This window comes from Mercenaria mercenaria, chromosome 14, assembly GCF_021730395.1.
Source record: "Mercenaria mercenaria strain notata chromosome 14, MADL_Memer_1, whole genome shotgun sequence".
In the NCBI taxonomy this organism is placed as follows: domain Eukaryota; kingdom Metazoa; phylum Mollusca; class Bivalvia; order Venerida; family Veneridae; genus Mercenaria; species Mercenaria mercenaria.
In genome coordinates, this window is record NC_069374.1 from 49,776,909 (window position 1) to 49,802,549 (window position 25,641).

A 25,641-nucleotide genomic window follows, 5' to 3' on the forward strand; every position below is an offset into this window, starting at 1 on the left:
GAAACATGCATAAATTTTACCACTGAAACCAAAACAATAGTAGTGGATGTATTCCGGCTGTTACTTTGCTTTCAATGGTCAAGGAGTCACTACATAAGATACAAAAGCCATGGCCCATGTTGGCTTTACGTGCCGTAGTAATCTGTACGAACTAATGAAAACAAAATCAAAAACAAACTTCGACAGAAATTTCACCAACATTGTAAACGATTAATGTGTTCCCGAACGCATTGTGTTCCCGGATTAACATGCTTCTTGGTCAAGCAAATCTGTAAGCAAACGACAATAATTACTTTGCATATGATGATAAGTTGTATTGCAATTGCTAGGCTGTTTTTATGCAGATTCTATATTTTAGTACTTACATACTAGAATATTTTTTAGATACATGTTAAAGTATTACTAAAGCAAAGCCTAACACTGTTTGTGAAACCAATCTATTTGATTTGGCCAGCAGAACAAACCGAGACGCACTTTGTGTATAACATGATGGTTCAAACCCCCAGTAATTTGTGAGGTGTATATTTTTACATACGTCCATTATAGATATTATTTGTAGACTTGTTTAGATATTTATTTTTACGTCGATGGGACAGTAGATTTTTTTTTGGTTTAACCTTTGTTCGTTGCTACATGTCCGGATAGCATTTGCGAACAGTCATTCTATAAATTTGCGTCCACCTGAGATGATTTTTAAGCCTTCCGGGCGTGAGTATTGACCGCTGTGCCGGCCGTCGTCCGTGTATTTTTTATCACTATACAAGTTCTAGTGATATATTTCGAACGCTTGTCAGTATTCCCTCTTCGAGTGCCGTCAACATGTGTTAAACGATTACCTCATAACCCTGTATGGGTTATATGAAACTGATGATGTTCGGTGGTTTAGCACATTATCAAACGTCCGTTGTTGCACATAGGGAGAAAAAAAACATAACAATTCAAACATCTTCTCTAACGTAGGCTAATTTTGAATATTCAACAAATGCATGTACCCTCCTGTGTTTTGTCGCGTCGTCCTTGGGTATTTTCTATTACCTAACTGCTTCTTTGTCATTAGAAAGAAACTTGAACATTATTAAAATTATCTATAGCTTTCTAAATCTAAATATGGTGGTCTTGCAGCAGGTGTGGACCCAGTAGCATGGCAAATAAGGACACGAGGTTTAGTTAAGTATGGGAGGGCTTAGATTAATTTTAAAGTCCCACAAGCAGAACAATGCATTTCCGCTAAGGAATGTTCAACTGTGTACATAAAAATAAAACAAACTAAGAAAAACGGCCCACCCTATGGGCCTACTGATGTAGGGCCTTTACGTCGCCGTAAGTAAATGTGTACAAGAATTAATGAAAAAACAAAAAACAAAAACAAAACTTACATACATGTTTAATATTTTCACAAGCAATTTGATTGACCAAACTGATTTAATAAGAGCTTGTATTCTAGATAACGCAATATCTGTAGTGTCAAGTGTATTCAACATATGTTTCTTGTTGGTCTAACGCAAAATCTGTAACAAAACTGAACAATAATTATAATTTATAGCATATGATACAAGAATACCACGATGTATTGTAATTGCTACGGGTTTTATGCATTAGATATAACATAATTACCAAAAAAAAAAAAAAAAAAAAAAAAATCAAAGTACTGGTAGTACAGTACTGATGGAAGGTGATTTATGTTAGTACATGTATGAAAAGAATCCATTCCAAAAATGGCACAAGCGCTAACACAGTGCTTTGATAGCTAGAAACCTAATGCATACAGAATTTGATTCGGCCAGCCATATCATCAATATGGTACTGCGCTTTGGTGATATATACAGTTATGCATTCAAACCCCCTAGTAAAAAGATGTCAAGTAAAGGCATGCAGCCGAAAGTTGTTCATAGTTAATTACTGCGCCATTAGTATATATTCAGATTATGTAGTACTTGTAATTACGAGTACTTGTAAGTTTGTGATAACGTCCGATGGTGACAGAGTAGGCCAAATTTTCTGGTCTGTAACGGGTGGAAAATTATTCCGCATTGAACTACATTGTACAGCGGATAGATACAAAATAGTTGCGAGACAGTCTATTCCTGATTAAATTCTGCGCGGCTACATAGAGAAGGTGATTCTTATTTAGCTCTTCTGAGCACGAAGTGCTCATGGTGAGGTTTTGTGATCACGCTGTGTCCGTCGTCCGTCCGTCCGTGATTTTTTAGCTCACCTGAGCACGAAGTGCTCATGGTGATATATTGTGATCACGCTGTGTCCGTCCGTCCGTCCTTGCGTCAAGTCGCCCGTCGTCAACATTTGTGTTTAAACGGCATCTCCTCCAAAACCACTGAATGGGTTTGATGAAACTTGGCCATGATGTTCCTTGGGTGGTCCTCTACCTAACTTATTCAAACTGTTCCGCTTGGTTGATCATAGGGGCTGCCTGAGCTAAAAATAAAAAAAAACTTCAAACTTTTAACCAAGAAATTCAATTTCCTAAATAAAAAAAATGCTATAGTTCTAAGACAAGAGATCACAGAGTGATCTTGGCGCCCACCAATGTGCCATTTTTGAGTGTTCCAAATTTTAAGACTTACTGACAAGCTCAAGGTCAAATTTCATTTCCATACACAACACTGTGCATGTGGTTCAAATTCGAAAGCTGTAGCTTGAGAAATGTGAAAGTAGGTCACTAGATCAACTTCAAGGTCAAAGTTCTTTGTACACAAAACTATGCATGTGCATCAAGTTTGAAGGCTGTAGTTTGAGAAATTTGAAAGTAGGTCACTAGGTCAATCTTAGGGTCAAAGTTTAATTTGGTACACAAAACTATGCAAGTGGTGCAAATTTGAAGCCTGTACCTTCAAAAATGTGAAAGTAGGTCACTAGGTCAATGTCAAGGTCAAAGTCTGTTTCGGTACACAATCCTATGCATGTGGTCTAAATTTGAAGCCTGTAGCTACAGAAATGTGAAAGTAGGTCACTAGGTCAATCTTAAGGTCAAAGTTCATTTCGGTACACAAAACTATGCACGTGGTCCAAATTTGAAGGCTGTAGCTTGAGAAATGTGAAAGTAGGTCACTAGGTCAAAATCAAGGTCAAATTTTATTTCAGAATACAGAACTATGCATGTGGTCCAAATTTGAAGCTTGTACCTTCAAAAATGTGAAAGTAGGTCACTAGGTCAATGTAAAGGTCAAAGTTTGTTTCGGTACATAAAACCATGCATGTGGTCTAATTTGAAGGCTGTAGCTTGAGAAATGTGAAAGTAGGTCACTGGGTCAAAATCAAGGTCAAATTTCATTTCGGAACACAAAACAATGCATGTGGTCCAAATTTGAAGCCTGTACCTTCAAAAATAAGAAAGTTGGTCACTAGGTCAATGTCAAGGTCAAAGTTTTTTCGATACACAAAACTATGCATGTGGTCAAAATTTGAAGGCTGTAGCTTGAGAAATGTGGAAGTAGGTCACTAGGTCAAAATCAAGGTTAAATTTCATTTCCGAACACGAAACTTTGCATGTGGTCCAAGTTTGAAGCCTGTACCTACAAAAAATGTGAAAGTAGGTCACTTGGTCAATGTCAAGGTCAAAGTGTTTTCTGGTGCACAAAACTATGCATGTGGTTCAAATCTGAAGGCTGTATAGCTTGAGAAAATGTGGAAGTAGATCACTAGGTCAAAATCAAGGTCAAATTTCATTTCGAAACCAAAATTATACATGTGGTCCAAATTTGAAGACTGTACCTTCAAAAATGTGAAAGTAGGTCACTAGGTCAAAATCAAGGTCAAAGTTTTTTCCGGTGCACAAAACTATGCATGTGGTCCAAATTTGAAGGCTGTAGCTACAGAAATGTGAAAGTAGGTCACTAGGTCAAAATCAAGGTCAACTCATGTCAAGGTTCATCTGCCACTCAAAAATATACATGTGATCCAAGTTTGAATGTTGTAGGTTATTGACAAGAAGACTTTAAAAGCTTTTCCCTATATAAGTCTATATGAAGCATGTGACCCCCGGGGCGGGGCCATATTTTACCCTAGGGGGATAATTTGAACAAACTTGGTAGAGAACCACTAGGTGATGCTACATTACAAATATCAAAGCCCTAGGCTTTTTGGTTTGGACAAGAAGATTTTCAAAGTTTTTCCCTATATAAATCTATGTAAACCATATGACCCCCTGGGCGGGGCCATATTTGACCCTAGGGGTATAATTTGAACAATCTTAGTCGAAGACCACTAGATGATGTCACATACAAAATATCAGAGCCCTAGGCCCTGTGGTTTTGGACAAGAGGTTTTTCAAAGTTTTTCCCTATATAAGTCTATATAAACCATGTGACCCCCAGGGCGGGGCCATATTTGACCCCAGAGAAATAATTTGAATCATCTTGGTAGAGGACCACTAGATGATGCTTCATACCAAATATCAAAGCCCTAGGCCCTGTGGTTTTGGACAAGAAGGTTTTCAAAGTTTTTCCCTATATAAATCTATGTAAATTATAGAAATAAACAAAGGGCCATAACTCACTCATAAATTGTTGAACCAGTCTAATTTTCAGGGGGACACAACTAGGGTATCAATACATCATTCTGACAAAGTTTGGTCAAAATCCCCCCAGTAGTTTCTGAGGAGATGCGATAACGAGAAATTGTTAACGGACGGACGGACGGACTGACGGACGGACGGACGGACGGACGGAATGACGGACGGACGGAATGACGGACGGACGGACCACGGACGCAGAGTGATTTTAATAGCCCACCATCTGATGATGGTGGGCTAAAAATGCATATCAGAGTAATGGGTCTTGGCCTACATAGTCCCTTATTGATGGTAAACAAGTGAGCAAAGTTTCAAAGCTGAAGCTTTTACACTGATTGAGTAAAGGTGGACCTAAACAAAAACTTTAACCAACACCGACGATCAAGTGACGACCATACCTCGTAGAGACGAGTTAAAAACTATCATAAAATGAAATAAAGATAACATACAAGATTGAAATATCTTTCATTCCTGAACTCCAAATTGTTAATTTTCATTCGTGGTTGCGCAATAAGCGAAAGTACATGTATACCGTCTGATGTTCACTCATTGAAAGATAATTTGATCCTACAAAGAAACAAACAAAATTTATTAATGTCCATTATGTATTTTGTTTGATTTCCTTTGTACGTATAATGCACAATTCTGCTACGTTTTTGACAGTTTCTGCATCCCCGGGCAAAACTTTTTCTCATGGTTTATTTGCAACAGTCTCGAATTCAAACTGATCAAGGTGTCGAAAATTCACTCCATCTAATCTTACAATATAATTTGGAGATTCCCTGATGTAGTCTTTAATTTGATAGTACTCCATAATAGGTGTCACCTTACACCATTCGAGTGTTATCTTTACAGGATGCGATAGTGCCGCTGCACTCTCGGCCAATCGTTTGAGGGTCATTGATGACATGGCTACCTTATACAGGTACACTGAGTCAATATTTATACCAGACATGAGACTCAAAGACCTATCTCCAAGATCTGTAATTTCGATACCAAACTTTTTCAACTGTACTAATTGTGGTAGTGTCACCATGAGCATGTCCAACAAAGGTGGGGTCATTCGGCGAAACCATAACGAGTGAAGGTTTGCTGCATTCTTAAGATCGCCAAACCACGATGGAAAAACAGAAGACGTATCCTCGCCTATCAGGCATTCGTTCAGTGATAATGCATTGACGCGGATATCTGCAACTGGTATCCTATCAAGGTTAAGAGTCTTGAGATTATGGTGTTGAGACAGGTCTAGTAGTTCGCCGCCACACTCAGCATTATGGTTACTACACTGAACGTTATACAATCCGATCTCTGCCATATGTGTTCTTTCGCTCAGCGTTTTGAATAAGCCTTTGACGTCAGCGTGTGTCAGGCAAACATTGCTTAACATAAGTGCCCGTAAATGGTCTATGTTAGATATTGTACGTACAATATTTGGAGACAGTGTCGTGACCTTTGGGTAATACAAATTATCTCGAAATTCCACGAAAGACAGACGTATGCATTCTAAAGTCCCAACTGAGTTTGACATAAGCCTGAGGATATCTTCTGGCCTAGGGACAGCGATGATTACTAACTTTTGAAGAGTATGTAATTTAAGCAGTCCTGTTGCTTCAAGAATATCCGTAAAATCATCTGTACATTGAACATCTCGTACATACAATGACCTGATATTGTCCTTATTCTTATCTATGAGAATTTCAAGTGAAGGGTAAGACGCCCTATCAGTAGTACTGTCAACAATGATATCCTCGACACACAAAGGAAAGTCCATTTGTCCAGAGCTTTTAATTTCTTGTGCAATGTCTGATTGCATGTACTGAAAAGCTCTAATTGCCTCTTTCAGCCTCCAAAACTCAGTTAAACCGTATTCTTTAATCAGCAAATTTTCTCGATAAAAGAGGATTGAATCGTCATTCGACACTTTCTCTTTTAGCAGCCCTAAAGCTTTCCCACATGCTGATGAACTTAATCCACCTAGAAAAACAAAGGTATTCGACATTTCTAATATAGCTGATAATGAAGAACAAACGCTTAAAAGCCTGTCTTTTACAGCGTGGCAGTCAGGGTCTGATTCTATGTACAATGCAGCCATGTATTCCTGGACAGATTTGTGTTGGAATGAAAAGGTCCTGCGCCTACTCGCTACCTGATGACAATCTTTGTTCGGAGTCAAAAGGCCGAGTTGCAGGCAGAACCGAAGAGAATACTCCGGAATTCTTTCAAGTACCTTGCTAACATCAAAAACAATGGTCGATTCCTTTTGCAAACAAAATAATGTTTCAAAAGCAATTTGGCCCAAGTTGAGTATCAAATCGTAATGTTCTCGGCAAAGCTCATTAGAAAGGACACATGCAGGATACTTTTCATAATCCAGGGCGGTTCTACTCCTGGAGTTCCACTGTTGTTTGCCTAATTTCATGAGCCCTCTTGAAAGAGTTAATTCAAGTATATTGCTATATATTTCACACTTCGATTTTCCGATAGATTCACCGTCGAACCAAAGACATACCATTTGCAGAAGAATATATGGTATATATCGCACAGAGTCAAGCATTGTTGATGACACAGTCGCTTGAAACCCTTCAACGGTTTTAAGGTCTCTGGATAAGCTTCGCTTATTTAGTAAAGCCACTGCATTTGATATCAGCTGTTTCGAAGAAGACTGATCCAACTCAATAATCTCTACATGTCTGTCGATCTGATTTGTACTCAACATAAGAACATCTAGTTTCCATGGCCGTGTTGTTGTCATGATTGTACAATTTTCCCGCGCAGGTCTATGTGGTAAGCCATGTTCACTTCTACGGCCATACGTGCAGCTTTCAGGGTGGGCCCATTCATCAAGTCCATCTAGTATAATTAAACAATCCTTTTCTTGCAGTATATCTTCTATAAATATTTCGTTATATCTTCGAAATCTTGACAGGTTTCTAATAATTTGATTGAAAATCATATCATCAACATTACACAATGATGTGTCAATGTCCCTTAAAGTAATCATAAACAGACACGTAAATGATTTCATTACGGTAACCTCTTCTGGTTTGAACTTGTTTTCCAACTCTTTCTGAGGGCAGTGTGCTTGGCACCACACCATGCAAATTCTATTCACAAACGATGTTTTTCCAACTCCTGCTTTGGCTGTGATGTAGATGTCCTTGTATATTTTTCCATCAGGTTTCAGGAATATATCGTTCAAATTATGTACTTGCTTCCTGGTACGAGATTCCTGAATTCGTCCAAATTTCTTCTGTATGTCAACTGAAGACAGTGGAGGTTGTACGTAGAAGTCGAGAAGTGGAACATCATGTTCTTCTACTAAAGGAGACACAGGAATAGTACTATGATATTTTCTGTAGAAATTGACGAGGTCATCTCTTAAATCTACAACAGAAAAAGAGAACACATTTCTTAAAACATTAAATTTGTTTCAAATATTAACGAAAACTTGAAACTGATGTAAAGGTTAAAAGCAAGTTTCAAAGGTCACCTAGACTGCAAAGTATAATAAAACTAAACAAACTATTTAGAATATATTGATGACCCTTGCTTTACTTGGAATAAATATTAATATTATCCGTACAATTCAATAGCATGAAGAAAGTTGATGCATTTAAGAACATGCCTTAGAAGAAAGAAGCTTCTACTGTCCTCCATGAACAGGTCTTTTCAAACACAGTATGCAACATTTTCATTTTTTTTCGTGTTGGGCGACCTGTTGAGTTTCCGTTTGTTTGGGTTCTTTTTTTTATTGAAAACTGGGGTGAAACGCGACATTCCTCATCGTATCTCATTCATCACTTAACAAAATCAATGAACTGACAAAACGTTTGATAACACTTAACTTAGACACAAAGCAATTCAATTATTACATCTAAGAAAGCAGCAGGTTGTTTAAAGATAATTTCGCAGGTTTTTCTGATTTGGAAGTTTGGAAGTTCTTCTTACATTTCTCCAGTTCACGCTGCTTCGTGGTTGTTTCTGTTCCTTCTTCGGATAGAGCTACACCTGAAAATGTGCCAGACTGAATTAAAATTTACACAATCATATTATCATGATTATAGTCAACTAAACCGCTTTAAAACGTGAATCTAACATAGTTAAAAATATCTCCTAATAAATCACAAAGTGATAAAATTTAGTAACATAAGGCTTGTCGCAAAACTTTTCCATCAATGATCTAAACTAGTGCAAGTATTGTAAGATAAAAGCATCTAATATTCATGGGTATTAAAACTGACTTTTAGCTGTGAATCAGTGAGATCTAAACAAAGGCGTTGCGTTTGACTATTGCACTGAAAGCAAGACTTAATCCGTGTTGCTCTGCAGACAACGTCAAAATGTGTATAAAATCCGACCTCTTATTTCGCTGTACTTCGAAATTATTTTCTTGAATTCATCCCTTAACCTCTTATAATAAAAAATAAATGGTTTTCTTAACACTGTTAGTGAGTAGAAAAGCGATCTTTCTTATCATTAATCTCCGTACTATAACAGGGTGGCCAACCCACGTGACCTTTGGTTACCGCACATAAGGAGAAAACGTTTCGATTCAGGTAACATTTTGTCTATATATTCCTTATAACATGATGTATTTTCATAAAATAAAGTGCGTCGAAGGCAGCAAGATGAGTGCTTTACTGCACACAATGGGTCTGCCATCAGTTATCAGGCCTTTTCGCAATCGCCAAACTGCTTTTCATGGACAAACTGTGCAAATAACTTACCGCTTTCGCAATTGGGTGACGTGTTTGAGAAAAATACTGGCAACTGATTGCAGACGTTCTGTGCGAAGGAAAACACTCAGTTTGCTGTTTTTGACAATCTTTATGTCATGGAAATCCGACAACGAAAGTGTTACCTGAATCGAGACGTTTTCGCCTTGTCTACGAAAATCCAAAAGTCACATCGGTTGGCCACTCTGCCACATCAAATTTATATGTGACCGAAATAAGGAAAACCCCCCTTTGATGCATTCAGTAATTGCACAAGGAATAGAAATTATTTGGTCACTGTGCACTGGATGTTTAATGTACTGACCTCAAATAAAAAATTATGGGTCATTTACCAGTCATAAATAAACCCTGTATCAAATGTGATCTAAAACCAAGGCATTCTTCAGTTATCTGGCCAAAAAAAGTTACAATGTTCTGGGTCAATGTGATCTTGACCTTTGACCTACTGACCTCAATATGGATCATCTGCTGGTCATGACCAACCTCCCTTCAACTTTCAAGATCCAAGGCCCAAGTGTTCTAGAGTTATCATCAAGAAACGGTTTAACTGTTCCGGGTCACTGTGACTTTGACCTTTGACCTATTGACCTCCAAGTCGATAGGAGTCATCTGCTGGTCATGATCAACTTCCATATTAAGTTTCGGATCCTAGGCCCAAGCATTCTCAAGTCATAGTCCAAAAACTAATTAATTGTTCTGGGTCACTGTGTCTTTGACCTTTGACTTACAGACCTCTAAATCAATAGGAGTCATCTGCTGGTCATGACTAACATCCCCATCAGCCTATATGATATTAGGCCCAAGCGTTCTTCAGTTATCATCCGAAAACCGTTTAACTGTTCCAGCAACTGACCTCAAAATCAATAGGGGTTATCTGCTGATCATAACCAATCTCCCTATCAACTTTCATGATCCTAAGCCCAAGTGTTCTTGAGTTATCATCCGGAAATTTGGTCTACGGACCGACATACATACCGACCGACAGAGCGACCAACATCTGCAAAACAATATACCCCACCTTTCTCGATGGATGGCATAATGAAAGCTAACCCCTTTAAGGTTTTTAACTATGTAATTTTATGAAAAATGTTATCTCAGGTAATCCAATTAATATTCAGATGAACGGCATATAAGGTGTTGCGCTTTACTGCAGTAGAGTAAATCTGATTTACTGCGAATAATCAAATACCACTTGTACTTTTCATTTCAATTTAACCATATTTTTGTGTTGTTTGTTTCCCTTTACTTCTATTTTGTCATACAGTTTGTAAAAGAAGTTAAAATGTACTCATGAATTAAAAAGAAGCAATTACCCTTTCCTTTGCGAATTTCTTCTTCAATTTGTTGCTTTCCTTTCGCGCTAATCTCTGTAAGTTCCTTCTTTTCCTTTTCGGCAACTTGTTGAATTTCGCTCATTTTCGTAGCAACAATTTGATCTAAATGATGAAGTGTTACTGTCTGCATGTTGGCAAATGCACTCTTTACATCATCTAACATCTTTTTCTGGACTTCTTCTCTCTCTGTGCTAATTGCCTTTAAAGCATTTTCTTGTTGCCTTGCAACAAGTACTTTAAATTCCTCATCTAGTATTGTAGTAATGTCTGAGGTACTTATTGTTAAAGTGTTTGCTTCCAGCTGTAGGAAGATGAAAAGATCAATGAATTAGTTTTTGTGGCTCTTGCATAAAAGATAAAATAGTACTAAAATTTGGTACTGCGAATGAACAAACTTTATTTTACCAACTACATATTTTAAGGATATTATAATATGCCTGTCGTTTCGTATTGACGTTGCTCTTTGAAACATGTGATGACTTTATTACAAAGCCGCGACGCCAAATATGTGATAATGGCCTTTAATAAATGCATGATAATATGTACGTATTGATGTTATCGCAGAACATTTCAATTTAGATTGTTCGTCTTAGCCCTTAGTCTGCTGGCGGCAATTTATTCTGCCTTTGCGACCAGTGCAGACCAAAATCACCTCTACATCCGTACAGTCTGGTCATGGTCTGCACTGTTCGCCATTCAGTCAGTATCTTTTTGGTAAACACCTTTTAACAGTTAATCTTTTAACAGTTAATCTTACTGTCCAATTTGAAAGATGGACCAGTTGACTAGAGAAATTTAGAAGTCTTAATAAGACAAAAGTTATGCTGAGCATATGGTGAAATGTTCAAATAATACTGTTAAATTGAATATAAAACTCACTACTTCCTTGAATATACGTTATAACGATACATTTACCTGTTTCAATTTTTCCACGGCCTGTTTTGCCTTTGTATCATTTGCTAGGTATCTTGCATCGGATAGGAGATCAGTCAGGATTTCAATGGTTTTTGACAAATCCTCAACAGAGATTGACATGTCTGAAGCATGTCGAACAGAACGACCAACATCTCGTGCCTGAAAGTAACCAACTTTTGCTCAGATATTCATTCTTATATAACGAAACATTTTTGTACAAATGTGTAGTCTTGGTGTCATAAGAGCAACTTTGAAGCTACAGAAACATACTTCAAGATACTCCTTTACAAACTTAATACCGACTGTTTGCTGCAGGCAGATGTGCTGAGAAGCAAGAAGAAAACAACACAAGCATTGCTGGTGAGGGGGGCGGGTTATTTGTTTGTTTGTTTTGTGTTTAACGCTTTTTTTCAATAGTACAGTTATGTAACGGCGGGCAGTTAACTTAACCAGTGTTCCTGCAGCTGGATTCTGAACCAGTACAAACCTGTTCTCCGCGAGTAACTGCCAACTTCCCCACATGAACCATAGATGGAGGACGGATGATTTCAGACACAGTGTATTTTATCAAATCGTCACGGAGAACATACGGCCCGCCCGAGGATCGAACTCACCACCCTGCGATTCGTAGATTGGCACTCTCCTATTGAGCTAAGTGGGCGGATTGGGAGGCGGGTTAGCAATGGGAAGTAAACATGTGATTTTGAAGTGGAGAATGGGTTTACAAGCGTTCAAATTTTGGAACAAAACGAGGGAGCTTCAACATGACTGGACTGAAAAGCAACGGGATAGTATAAGACAAAATGAGATATAATGTTGAATAATAAATGAGAAATTTTGAAAGCAAGGGGTTAGGAAATTGGATGTTGATTCAGAGGTAGGAATGTATGGAGGGATGTGAGCAACAATATGTTTTGCTTTGTTTTGTTGGGTTTAACGTCGCACAGACACAATTATACGTCACATTGCCACTTTCCAGCTTTGATAGTGGAGGAAGTCACCAGGTGCCCCTCCGTACATTATTTCAAAACTGGATAATATAATTATAAGCAATTTTTGGTAGAGGGTCACCTGTAGATCATTTCTACAAAATATTTTTGAAATCAGGCTAACAGTTTCTGAGAAGATTTTTAAAGATTTTCCTTTCTGTTGCCATGGAAAACACAATTCAGAATGGATTTTAATTCGTTGGGCAGTTTTGGAAGGGGACCACCCAAGATCATTTCTGTAGAGTTTGATGTAAATCTGCCATGTAGTTTAAAAGGAGAAGATTTGTTTAGAAATTGTTGACGGACGCACGAAGGACATCAAGCGGTCACATTGAGCAAACCTTAAGAATCAAAAACGCATGTATTCAGTGCCTTTGCAGAATACAGAGCAACAAGAGAAACACATTTAAGGACCCGACGAAACAGGTCAAAAGACAGAAAGCAAAACAGTTCAGTGGTGGGATTTAGAAAACGCTCATCTCTTCTGTCAGTCACAATTAACCCATACCCTGCTATTTCTATAATAAACTTGTCCATCTTTCAATTTGGACAGAACCATTAACTGTTAAAAGGGACGCTTACCAAAAAGATGCTGACTGAATACTGAACAGTGCAGATCATGAATAGACCGCACTGATGTGCAGGCTGATCATTATCTGCACTAGTCGCAAAGCAAGAATCAATCGTGTCAAGTATGCTAAGGGTTAAAAAGGGAAGTGTAGCGTCCAATTGCCGAAGTTTGGAGTAATTAATTTTGATAAGAAACAATGACATTACCTTTGACCTACTGACCTCAAAATCAATAGGGGTCATCTGCTGGCCATTGTCAACCTCCGTATTTAGTTTCGTGATCCTAGGTACAAGCGTTCTCAAGATATCATCCGGAAAGGGTATAACTGTTCTGGGCCACTGTGACATTGACCTAGTGACTTCAAGATCAAAAAAGGGTCATCTGCTTATCATGAACAACATCCCTATTACATTTCGTGATCCTAAGCCCAAGCATTCTCCAATTATTTTACTGGAAAAGGTTTAACTGTTATTGGTCACTGTGACCATGAACTTTGACCTACTGACCTTTAAATCAATAGGTGTCATCTGCTGGTCATGATCAAACTCCCTATTAAGTTTCGTGATCCTAGGCTCTAACGTTCTCAAATTATCGTAAGGAAAACGTTTAACTGTTCCGTGTCATTATGACTTTGACCTTTGACCTCAAAATCAATAAGGGTCATCTGCTGGTCATGACCAACCTCCCTTTCAACTTTCATTATCTTAGGCCCAAGCGTTCTTGAGTTCTCACCCGGCAACCTGTTCCAGGCCACTGTGACCTTGACCTTGGATGTACTGACCTCAAAATCAACACGGGTAATCTGCTGGCCTGGTCATGATTAATCTTCCAAATAACGATCGTGACCCTGGGCCCAAGCATTCTCAAGTTATTGTCTGGAAACTGTTTAACTGTTCTGTTCTAGGTCACTATGACCTTGACCTTTGATCTTCTTAACTCAAATGCAATAGGGGTCTTCTGCTGGTCATGTTCAACCTCCATATTAAGTTTCGTGATTCTAGGTACAAGCGTTCTCAATATGCCATCCGGAAACGGTATAACTGTTCCGAGCCACTGTGATCTTGACCTTTGACCTCAATAGGAGTCATTTGCAGGTCATGACCCCCACCCCCCATCAGCATTCATGATCCTGGGCCAAAGCGTTCTTCAGTTTTCACCCGGAAACCGTTTAACTGTTCTGGGTCACTGTGACCTTGACCTTTAACCTATTGACCTGAAGCAATAGCAATTTGCTTATCATGACCAACCTCCCTATCAACTTTCCTGATCCTAGGCCCGAGCGTTCTAGAGTTATCATCCGGAGACCGTTTAACTGTTCAGGGTCACTGTGACCTTGACCTTTGACCTACTCATCTAAAAATCAAGAAGGGTCATTTGCTTGTCATGATCAACCTTCCTATCCATTTCTATCATCCTATGCCTAAGCGTTCTTGAGTTATCATCCGAAAACCGATTGGGCTACATACCGACCGACCGACAGACAGACTGACCGACCGATATCTGCAAAACAATATACCCCTCCTTCTTCGAAACACTGTTACATTATCTTGACAGAGGTCAAAAGATAATTGTGAAATTGAGAAGCATCGCATAAAACCTGAACGAGAAAGCAATGGCGACGCTGTCGATGACGAGCAAAAACATTAATTTTTCAAATAAAAATGAATGACGAAATCAAAATGATTTACCTCTGAGCATACATTGATTTTTTCGTCTAGTTTTGCGTCGAATTTTTCCACAAAGTGTCTGTTGTTGATGATTATAGAAATCATTCCATTGAAGTCCGTATCTGCAAATGTATGTACTGAGGAATAACCGTCCGGGGGCATGTAACATTTAGCAATTTGAAACGAATCATCACACCATCCTGTTGCGTCCGTATTTTTCCAGGAAGGATTGTTATACCAATGCTGTCGCCGGATACCGTCACGGAGATGGTGACATATCGTCTTTGGACACGTATTTCTAGGGGTTTTGTTCGGCAGAACAAGGTCGTGTAAGTCGCATTTTCGTCGTCCTGGACAGAAGTTGGCTGTAGGACATGAAAGAATATTTTCAGTTGTACATAAGTTACAAACTGTATCGGGAGAAATTGCCTGTTTTTTGCATATCGATGTAAGTAAGTCTTTTTGAAACTCTGTTAATTCGACAGTGACAAATTCTTCCAAACCTTGTTTCGCGAAGACGAGGGCAAGAGCACTTTTTAGCCAGTTCTGAAAACCTTGATCCCGAATCGTCGGTGCTAAAGCCATTGCAATGTTTCTTTCATATAGACGCCATCATACATGTGCAAATATTCCCTGAAGCAGAAAAATGTTTCTTTTTATTAAGAATAGCAATGTTTTTTGATGGAACAACAGTTTTAGCTCTTATAGATCAGTTTTTAAAGTTGTAACAACAGATTAAACCTCTATATAAGAGCTAACAGCAGATCGGGCGTTTATGTTAGATGGAAAGAGTTTATAGATGTAAACTGACATTTTTAGTATTTTGTTAAATGGTAATCATATACAAATTATCAGCTTCTAGCAGAAACCACTTTTAATTGGTTTCTTTATAATCTAAAATCCTGCCTTTTAACTGATCGGTATAAAACGACAAAATAATTGTGGTTCTTCCGATGAGTGTTGTTCAAGCAATTCAAACAGAACCCTGTGCTGGGTTTTGTGAGGTGATTTATCAATAACAAGAGAGGCATTGACCCTAAAGCGCTCACCTGTGTACAAGGCTTCATGTCTGTTTGTATAAGTACAGAGTTAGGTTTCTTCTATGTTAGCCTATATTATATACATGTCACACACACTTTTAAACCTTGGGCAATAATTTGAAAAATTATGGTAGGCATTACAAATCTGATATCACACGCAAAATATCAAGGCTCTAGCTATTATTGTACCCCCCGACAACAAAGTTGTAAGGGGGGGTATACTGGTTTCAGGTTGTCTGTCTGTCTGTCTGTCCGTCTGTCTGTCTGTCCGTCTGTCCGTAGACGCAATCTTGTGCGCACCATCTCTCCTTATCCCCTTGACAGAATTTAATGAAACTTCACACAAGTGATCAGTACCATCAGTAGTTGTGCATGGGGCATGTTAGGTTCTTTTAGAAAAAAAAATTGCAGGGTTATGGGACTTTGTTTTTTTTTGTTACTATATACATAGACACAATCTTGTGCGCACCATCTCTCCTCATCCCCTTGACACAATTTAATGAAACTTCACACAAGTGATCAGTAATAACAGTAGTTGTGCATTGGGCATGTTAGGTTCTTTCAGAAAAAAAATTTGCAGAGTTATGGGACTTTGTTTTTTTGTTACTATACTATATACATAGACACAATCTTGTGCGCACCATCTCTCCTCATCCCCTTGACACAATTTAATGAAACTTCACACAAGTGATCAGTAACAACAGTAGTTGTGCATGGGGCATGTTAGGTTCTTTCAGCGACAAAAATTGCAGAGTTATGGGACTTTGTTTCTTGTTAACATACTATGTACATACAGTCTGCATATGCAATCTTGTGCGTGCCTAATCTACCAAACCATTACACACAATTTAATGAAACTTCACACAAGTGATCAGTACCAACCCTAGTTGTGCATGGTGCATGTTATATTCTTTTAGATAAATATTCTGCATAGTTATGGGACTTTGTTTTTTGTTACTGTACTGTATACATACAGTCTATATACATACAGTCCACATAATTATGCAATCTTGTGTGCATCAAATTGCAATGTACTGTGTCAGTGCATGCGGGGGGTACATTCATCACCTTTAGTGATAGCTCTAGTTGATTCAGAGAAGAAAAGTTACCACACACCCTGGCAGCCATGCTTTTTGACGAATCGCAATAATTTGAACAATCTTGGTAGAGGGGCACACAAGAACCATTTGTGCAAAATTATTTTAAAATCGGGCCAGCAGTTTCACACAAAAAAGATTTTTAACGTTTCCACTATATACATATATGGAAAAGTGACCATGCCCTCTGGCGGCCATGTCTTTTGACGAATCGGTATAATTTGAACAATCTTGGTAGAGGGTCACACAAGGACCATTTGTGTAAAATTATTCTAAAATCGGGCCAATAGTTTCACACAAGAAGATTTTTTTAAAGTTTCCGCTAAAACATATAGGGAAAAGTGACCACGCCCTCTGGCGGCCATGTTTTTTGGCGAATCAAAATAATTTGAACAAACTTGGTAGACGGTCACACAAGAACCATTTGTGTAAAATTATTCTAAAATCGGGCCATCAGTTTCACGCAAGAAGATCTTTAAAGTTTCTACTATATACATATAGGGAAAAGTGACCACGCCCTCTGGCGGCTTTTTTTTTTGGCGAATCATAATAATTTGAACAATGTTGGTAGAGGGTCACACAAGGACCATTTGTATAAAATTATTCTAAAATAGGACAAGCAGTTTCATACAAGAAGATTTTTAAAGTTTCCTCTATATACATATAGGAAAAGTGACCACGCCCTCTGGCGGCCATGTTTTTTGACGAATCGGTATAATTTGAACAATCTTGGTAGAGGGTAGCATAAGGACCATTTGTGTGAAATTATTTCAAAATTGGACCATCGGTTTAGGAGGAGATATCGTTTGAAGTTTTTTTTTTTTCTATTTTTAGCTCTGGCAGCTCCTATGTGCAACCAAGTGGAACAGTTTGAATAATTTTGGTGGAGGACCACCCAAGGAACATCATGGCCAAGTTTTATCAAACCCATTCAGTGATTTTGGGGGAGATGTCGTTTAAACACAAATGTTGACGACGGACGACTTGACGCACGGACGGACGGGCACAGCGTGATCACAATACCTCGCCATAAGCACTTCGTGCTCAGGTGAGCTAAAAATCAAATACCTCACCATGAGTACTTCGTGCTCAGGTGAGCTAAAAATCACCTTCTCTATGTAGCCGCGCAGAATTTAATCAGGAATAGACTGTCTCGCAACTATTTTGTATCTATCCGCTGTACAATGTAGTTCAATGCGGAATAATTTACCTCCGTTACAGACCGGAAAATTTAGCCTACTCTGTCACCATCGGACTTTATCACAAACTTACAAGTCCTCATGCCCAGTAAAATATAGTTCAACATAATCTGAATATATACCAATGGCGCAGTAATTAACGAGAACAACTATCGGCTGCATGCCTTTAGTTTACATCTTTTTACTATACAGGGGGTTTGAATGCATAACTGTATTTATATCACCAAAGTGCAGTATCATATTGATACCGAATCAAATCCTGTATGTATAGGGTTTCTGACTATCAAAGCACTGTGTTAGCACTTGTGCCATTTTTGAAATGGATTCTTTTCATACATGTACTAACATAAATCACCTTCCATCAGTACTGTACTACCAGTACTTTGATTATTATCATCATTATTTTGTTTGTTTGTTAATTATGTTATATGTGGAGATCTAATGCATAAAACCCGTAGCAATTACAATACATCGTGGTATTCTTGTCTCGTATGCTATAAATTATAATTATTGTTCAGTTTTGTTACAGATTTTGCGTTTGCAAGGATTGTGCAGATCCACTGTTAGACCAACAAGAAACATATGTTGAATACACTTGACACTACAGATAATGCGTTATCTAGAATACATGCGTTTATTAAATTTTGGTCAATCAAAATGTTTGTGAAAATATTAAACATGTATGTAAAGTTGTTTTTTTTTTTTTTTTTTTTTTTTTTTTTTTTTTTTTTTTTTTCCATATTTTTTCATTAATCCTTGTACACATTTACTTACGTTGACGTAAAGGCCCTACAACGGTAGGCCCATAGGGCAGGCCGTTTTTCTTAGTTTGTTTCATTTTTATGTACACAGTTGAACGTTCCTTAGCGGTCATCTGTATTTATAAGGCATAGATTTGCATTAAGCAGCCAGACAGCTTACATACACATTCTACCTATAGTTTAAGTTTCAACTTGTCAAAATGGCTTAAAATGCATTATTCTACTTGTAGGACTTTAAAATTAATCGGAGCCCTCCCATACTTAACTAAACCTGGTGTCCATATTTGCCATGCTTCTGGGTCCAGACCTGCTGCAAGACTACCATATTTAGATTCAGAAACTATAGATAATTTTAATAATGTTCAAGTTTCCTTCTGATATCAAAGAAGCAGTTTGGTATTACTAATCCACCGACAATTTTTGACAGTGACGTCATTTCGTCAACAAACTTTAAATAGCCACGGTATATCCCCTAACGGAGGTATACCTATAATAGACAGAAATATGTCCTTATCGTATGGGAAACTCTAAGTATAGGTTATAGATCATTTATTGAACTTCTAATGCAATTAAGTTTGCCGATACGGAGCGTAGCGTAGTGAAGGCAAAACTTAATGCGTTAGAAGCTCAGTAAGTGTATCTATAGCCTATTTATAGTTTAAACTCCCCATTTCATTTAACTGACAGGTAAAAGAAACAAAAGCTCCCTCTGAAGTAAACTAAACCACGCCTTCTTCAGTCTCTTGGAATTCATTGGCTAGTCTTATCTGCACTCATGGTGGAGAAGTACATGTTTTACTACAACTTTATACAAGGTCATTTTAGTGCCAACCTTTAGCAAAACAGCAGTTGATCCAGAGCTGGAAGATTTTAATTTATTTTAAATCATAAATACATAATAGACGACTAAGTCTTATCAAGTAGTTTGTGGAACACAATTTTATATTCTTATTCAATGGAAATATAACATGCAGGTTTCACTCGTAATGGTCTAACAGTACAATTTAAGCAACTACATGTATAAATAAAACAAGACAAAGTAGAATGTAAGTGCACCCTGGTTTATTTTTAGACCGGTAGAGGTAGTGAAAGGTGCAGAATGGTCAAACTTGAACTACGAAAGTACAGCTTGCATTAAAATGAAACTAAAAACATGATTAGATATTTGAGCCGCGCCATGAGAAAACCAACATAGTGGGTTTGCGACCAGCATGGATCCAGACGTCTGGTCAGGATCCATGCTGTTCAGTCTGGGTCCATGCGGTTCACTTTCAAAGCCAATTGGAATTAAAGAAACTGTTAGCGAACAGCATGGATCCTGACCAGACTGTGCGGATGCGCAGGCTGGTCTGGATCCATGCTGGTCGCAAACCCACTATATTGATTTTCTCATGGCACGTCTCATTTATCTATTTGGTCGGTTTATTACATAGACACATTATTTCTTGTATGCAGTCCCCGCTTTGGTAATTGCTCCGCCTCCTAGAATGTGGGAAATCCATAGTAGGCGGAAGAATGAATACTCATTAATTCTGAGCTACTTCATGATTAAATGGTTCAGATTCTTTAGTTATGAAACAATATGAAAATAAGTTGGTTACTTTTTTGAAAATCCCTCGCTTGTCATTGGATAAAAACGATGTTTGAACTATAAGTAAGGTATGACCCAGTGGATGTGCTGGCCACTTGTCACGCAGGCGATGTAAGTTCGAAATCAGTGGTAGGCGATGTATATTTTATGTAGCACAAAATATTGTTTGAAAGACCAACTACATTTGCTTCCTTCGTTTGGAAAAATGTTGTTTTTATATGTTTTTTGTTTTTTGTTTTTCTTTTTTTTTTTTTGTTAGTTTTTTAATCATCAATCATTTATTATAGTATGAAGTATACCAAATGTTAATGCAACATATGCCTGTCTCATTGTCCGTCTATTGTGTTTCAGAATAGATATTGCTTTCTCATTATTCTCCAAAGGCTCACTGCAGTTAAAAACGTGTTCATAGCCATTTTAGTCATTTTATGTAGAGTGAAATAATGAACGTTTCCTACACTATTTATTCTGTACATAATTCGTGATGCACTAGAAAATCAAGATGATTATATAGTTTAATAAAAAAAATATCGTGCGGGAAAAAAGTTTCCGCCGACCGGATTCGAACTCGGTATTTCTCGGTTACTGCGAACACGCCGTTATCCTCTGGGCTATCTATACAGACTATAGTTAAAGAAACATAATCATTATCCAGTACAATAAGCATTATCCAGTACAATACAGGGTAAATACTGGAAAGTAAACACATGACGTCACTGTCAGGTATCCCTGGTCGGATAGTAGCGAATACACAAGACGACGAGAAAAACACAGGGTGTACTGCATATATCGTCATCAATGCCTACCACATTAGCCTGTTGCTAGACTGCGCCACTGAATGTACATTGTGTTCAAAAAATCTAGGGGAGCGTGACCCTACACACCACTCCCCAACACCCCCCCCATCCCACTCCCCACCACCTCGCCCCTAACGAAGCGAACCTGTGTTGTTCCTCCCCGCAGGCGTACAATCTTCAGCTACGCCCCTGCCTGCAACTTCCATACTATTTGTGACGTGGTCTTTAACAACTGGTTATTACACGGGTATGAAACGTTGCCTGCGGCACAAAATGTGCCGCACTGAAATGAAGGCATCGCGCTTCCGACGGCGCAGGCATTGCGCAGGATGTTTACAAAAATAACGAGCAAGGTGAGTAAAATTGAATGTTTTTGGTTATTGTCTTTTTACAGTAAATACTTTTTAGAAATCGGGGAATGCAGCGGGATGTAGTTGTGTCTTGCCGACAAATCCATGCCCGGTTTGTGAAGAAATATGTAATATTGTTATTTTGCGCGTGTTTTTCATCGGATACAGTAACATGAAAATTACAAAAGCAGTGAATATTCCGAGTCATTTCATATCCTGCTGAAAAAGGAATGATGTATTTCTGTAGTATATTATATAAAGACACGACATCTGATCGATTGAGATAAAACACATGTCAAGGAAATGGCATATCCCCACGTTCTATTGGTGCCGCAGACATCGTGAGAGGCGCAGTCATCTTGAATACTATTGTAGTCGGTATAGTACGTGTAATTTCGACCTTCTAACATGTATTTAAGTACAAAAATATCAATAACAATGTTGTTCCTCCATTTATTGTTTAAGACAAATCTTCTCAATCCGAACTTTGTAATATCAATAGCTATTTTAAGAAGTTTGCAATATTTTTTCTTGCTCTTTTGGGGGATGGCACCAGGTGCCTCCCAAGTGAGAAAATCACGTCATTTTATATCAAATTTGGATTATTTTCTCCTAAAAAAACAATATTCAATTACCACACATTCTCATTTGTAACAATTATTGATGCTTAGTTCAAAGCAAGGTATGAAAACCAGCATTGGAGCACAAAAACTGTCATAACTTTTGTCATTTTTCAACCAATTTTGATGTTTTTGTTTTAGCATCAAGTTTTGTTGTTTTATCTTTACAGTTTGGGCGTACTATTCTGATAAGCGATGAGCTGAATTTCGCCCCCCTCCCCACCAACCCCCGAAAAAAAATAAGTGGCGAAAAATCACTGTTTTGGCTTTCCGAAGAAAAGGAACTCAAAAAGACACCAAAAAAACCGTAAAAACATGAAACTTCCCTTAAAACGATACCGTTCCCAAGTTTTGTGTGGAAAAGAAGCAATGAAGTTATCGATAGTTAAATATCTTGTTTATATTATATTTTCAGATGGATGCACATGCATTCAGTGTATATTAAAAGGAAAAAGAAAATCATTTCTCCTTATGATCAGACGAAAACTTTATGTGCATAGTCAGTGCACAGACCTAAATCATAGTTGAACGACAAAGAGTGAGTAAAATACGTTAATTTTTTTGCAGAATTGCAGAAATAATTAGAACAAGTTAAGCCCCATTTTGGACAATTATTTCATTGGTTCTTTTCTACACAAAACTTCGGAACAGTATCGTTTTAAATATTCTTCGTTCGTATCTAAATATCTTGACTTAACAGTGAAATTTGTGCTGATATACTGTTACAGAAAAACATGGCGCGAGATGAGCGAGAGAAATTTCATGGTTTTTTTAGTGTGTGTTTTTTTTTTGTTTTTTTTTTGTCTTATTGCGTTCCTTTTTTTCTGAACGCCAAAACTACGAATGTCACCATTTATTTTTTTTTATTATTTTTTTTTGGAGGGTGGGAGGGGGTGGGGAATTCAGCTCGCCGCTAATAAAAAAAAGTACGCCCAAACTGTAAAGAAAAAAAAACCTCGATACTAAAACAAAAACATTAAAATTGGTTGAAAAATGACAAAAGTTATGGCAGTTTTTGTGCTCCGATGCTGGTTTTCATACCTTGCTTTGAACTAGAAGCATCAATAATTGTTACAAATGGGATGTTTAGTAATTGAATATTGCTATTTTACGGGAGAAAATGAGTTCCAAATCGATACAAAATGACGTGATTTTCCCTGGCCCCATTCCCAAAAACAGTGAGAAAAAATACTGCAAACTTCTTAACATAGCTATTTATATTACAAAGTTCGGATTGAGAAGATTTGTCTTACACAATAACTGGAGGAACAATATTGTTATTGATATTTTTGTACTTAAATACATGTTAGAAGGTCGAAATTACACGTACTACTGACTACAATAGTATTCAAGATGACTGCGCCTCTCACGATGTTTGCGGCACCATCAAGATGCCTGCGGCACTGGACTGAAAAGTCGGAAGAACGAGGGGGTATGCCTTTTCCTAGGCATGTATTTTATCTCAATCGATCAGACATCATGTCTTTATATGATATACTACAGAAATATATCATTCCTTTTTTCAGCAGGAGGTGAAATGACTCGGAATATTCACTACTTTTCGAATTTTCACGTTACTGTATCCGATGAAAAACACGCGCAAAATAACAATATTACATATTTCTTTACAAACTGGGCATGGATTTGTCGGCAAGACACAACTACATCCCGCTGCATTCCCCGATTTCTAAAATGTTTTTACTGTAAAAAGACAATAAACAAAAACATTCAATTTTACTCACGTTGCTCGTTATTTTTGTAAACACCCTGCGCAATGCCTGCGCCGTCGGAGGCGCGATGCCTTCATTTCAGTGCGGCACATTTTGTGCCACAGGCAACGTTTCATACCCGTGTATTATCAACAAATCGTGCAACAGTTAAAGTGGGTCTATTTGCAAGACGAACTGGTTACTGAGAATTAACTCTTTTTACGACTTTTAAATGTTGATTATTTTCGATCCCATGAATATTAAAATAGATAGTGTAACAGTCAGATAATAGAAATCTACTGCCAAATAAAATAATTATTTCTTCAAGATGCTCCGCGCCTGCCAAAACGTTAAGTCGTGTCATTATGTCTCTATATGCGCGTATATTTCCTACTTTCAGTTTCATTATAATTTGGACAAGAAATAATTCGAGATTATCAGTTGAAAAATCCTACACTTGTATTATGTTACACATACAGTAGATGCACGCCGCACAAACATAAATACAAACGCGCGTGCGCGCGGGAATACTTACATAAACATAGCTTTGTTTACAGTATTTAAATGACTCTGTTTTAAAGAGAAATTTAGCCACCGGCGATTATCAGTGATAGATCTATATATTCAGTCTTTAAACAATAATAGCATGCGCTATATAGCACATTAAAGCTTTGGCGCCAAAGCTTTATCGACTGAATACAACACAAAATACCAGACTATACACAGTAAATATGTCATATAAAATTTTTACCTCTTGCTAAATATAGTAGCCTCTTTGCCGCCATAGAATATATACATTCGCTGATCAGGTCACATAATCAGGTACATTAAATCTTATTTTAGCTTGTAGAAAACATAATGATATTGACGCATTTATACATAAAATGTTTTGATTCCATCCGAATAGTTAGAATGTATTTCAGACAAATCCAAGTACATGTATGTTTGTAGTATAACTGGTAGATAGATCTACATAGATTCACGATCACTGAGGCGATACATATACAATTTATATTAGAGTTCGGTAATGGTTTAACAACATTTTATCCTAGTCGCTTTTAAATTGAACATGTGCTATCGAAATGTCCTATTTTGAGCTTTTTTGTAAACTAGTTTTAATATCTATTCCTTTATCATAAATAAGCAGATAAGCGGTGAGTAAACTTTGGTTTTCCAATATTTAGCGTGTTTCTAAAAATAGACACAGGAAATTGCGGAATGATTGTAAAATACGTACATGTATGTACAACATGTATACTGCACTGGAGGTTTTCCTTGTCTGATAATGCTTATGTTCTGTTTGTTTGACCATTTGTTTGTGTGTTTTTTGTTGTTGTTGTTTTAACCGCGTCCACAGTTACTAGATCTAGTATAATTGAAAGCACTGTATAAATGATCACTATTATTTAGGCGCATGAATTTTCGATTATACATCAGGCCCGGTTCAAGGGCGGAGCCAAGGGGGCTGGTGCCTCAGTGCAACAGTCAGATAATACTGCCAAAAGGAAATAATTATTTCTTCAAGATGCTCCGCGCCTAATAAATATACAGTATTACATTTGAATTATCACTTCAAAACAAATGTTTAAAAAAAAAAAAACATTGACAAAGGTAATATCAGCATATTTCGTATAAACATCATCATCAAGTAACGCTACAAAAACTATCATCATCATCATCATCAGTAGCTTTGCTATTTCCAGCAGTTTTAACATTCTCGTTCCATCACATTCCTTC

The 25,641-nt window shown here is 37.6% G+C and overlaps 1 protein-coding gene across 1 annotated transcript; it reads right to left on the reverse strand.

Moving 5' to 3' along the window:
* Positions 1-2,460: 2,460 nt before the first annotated feature.
* LOC123527508 (uncharacterized) lies at positions 2,461-25,635 on the reverse strand. Its single transcript, XM_053523456.1, has 6 exons — positions 24,656-25,635; positions 14,762-15,373; positions 11,514-11,672; positions 10,578-10,899; positions 8,477-8,536; positions 2,461-7,912 (listed from the first exon to the last, which is right to left on the reverse strand). Exons 2-6 carry the CDS (start codon positions 15,323-15,325, stop codon positions 5,220-5,222), a joined length of 3,798 nt encoding a protein of 1,265 aa, XP_053379431.1. The 5' UTR covers positions 15,326-15,373; positions 24,656-25,635; the 3' UTR covers positions 2,461-5,219.
* Positions 25,636-25,641: the final 6 nt, after the last annotated feature.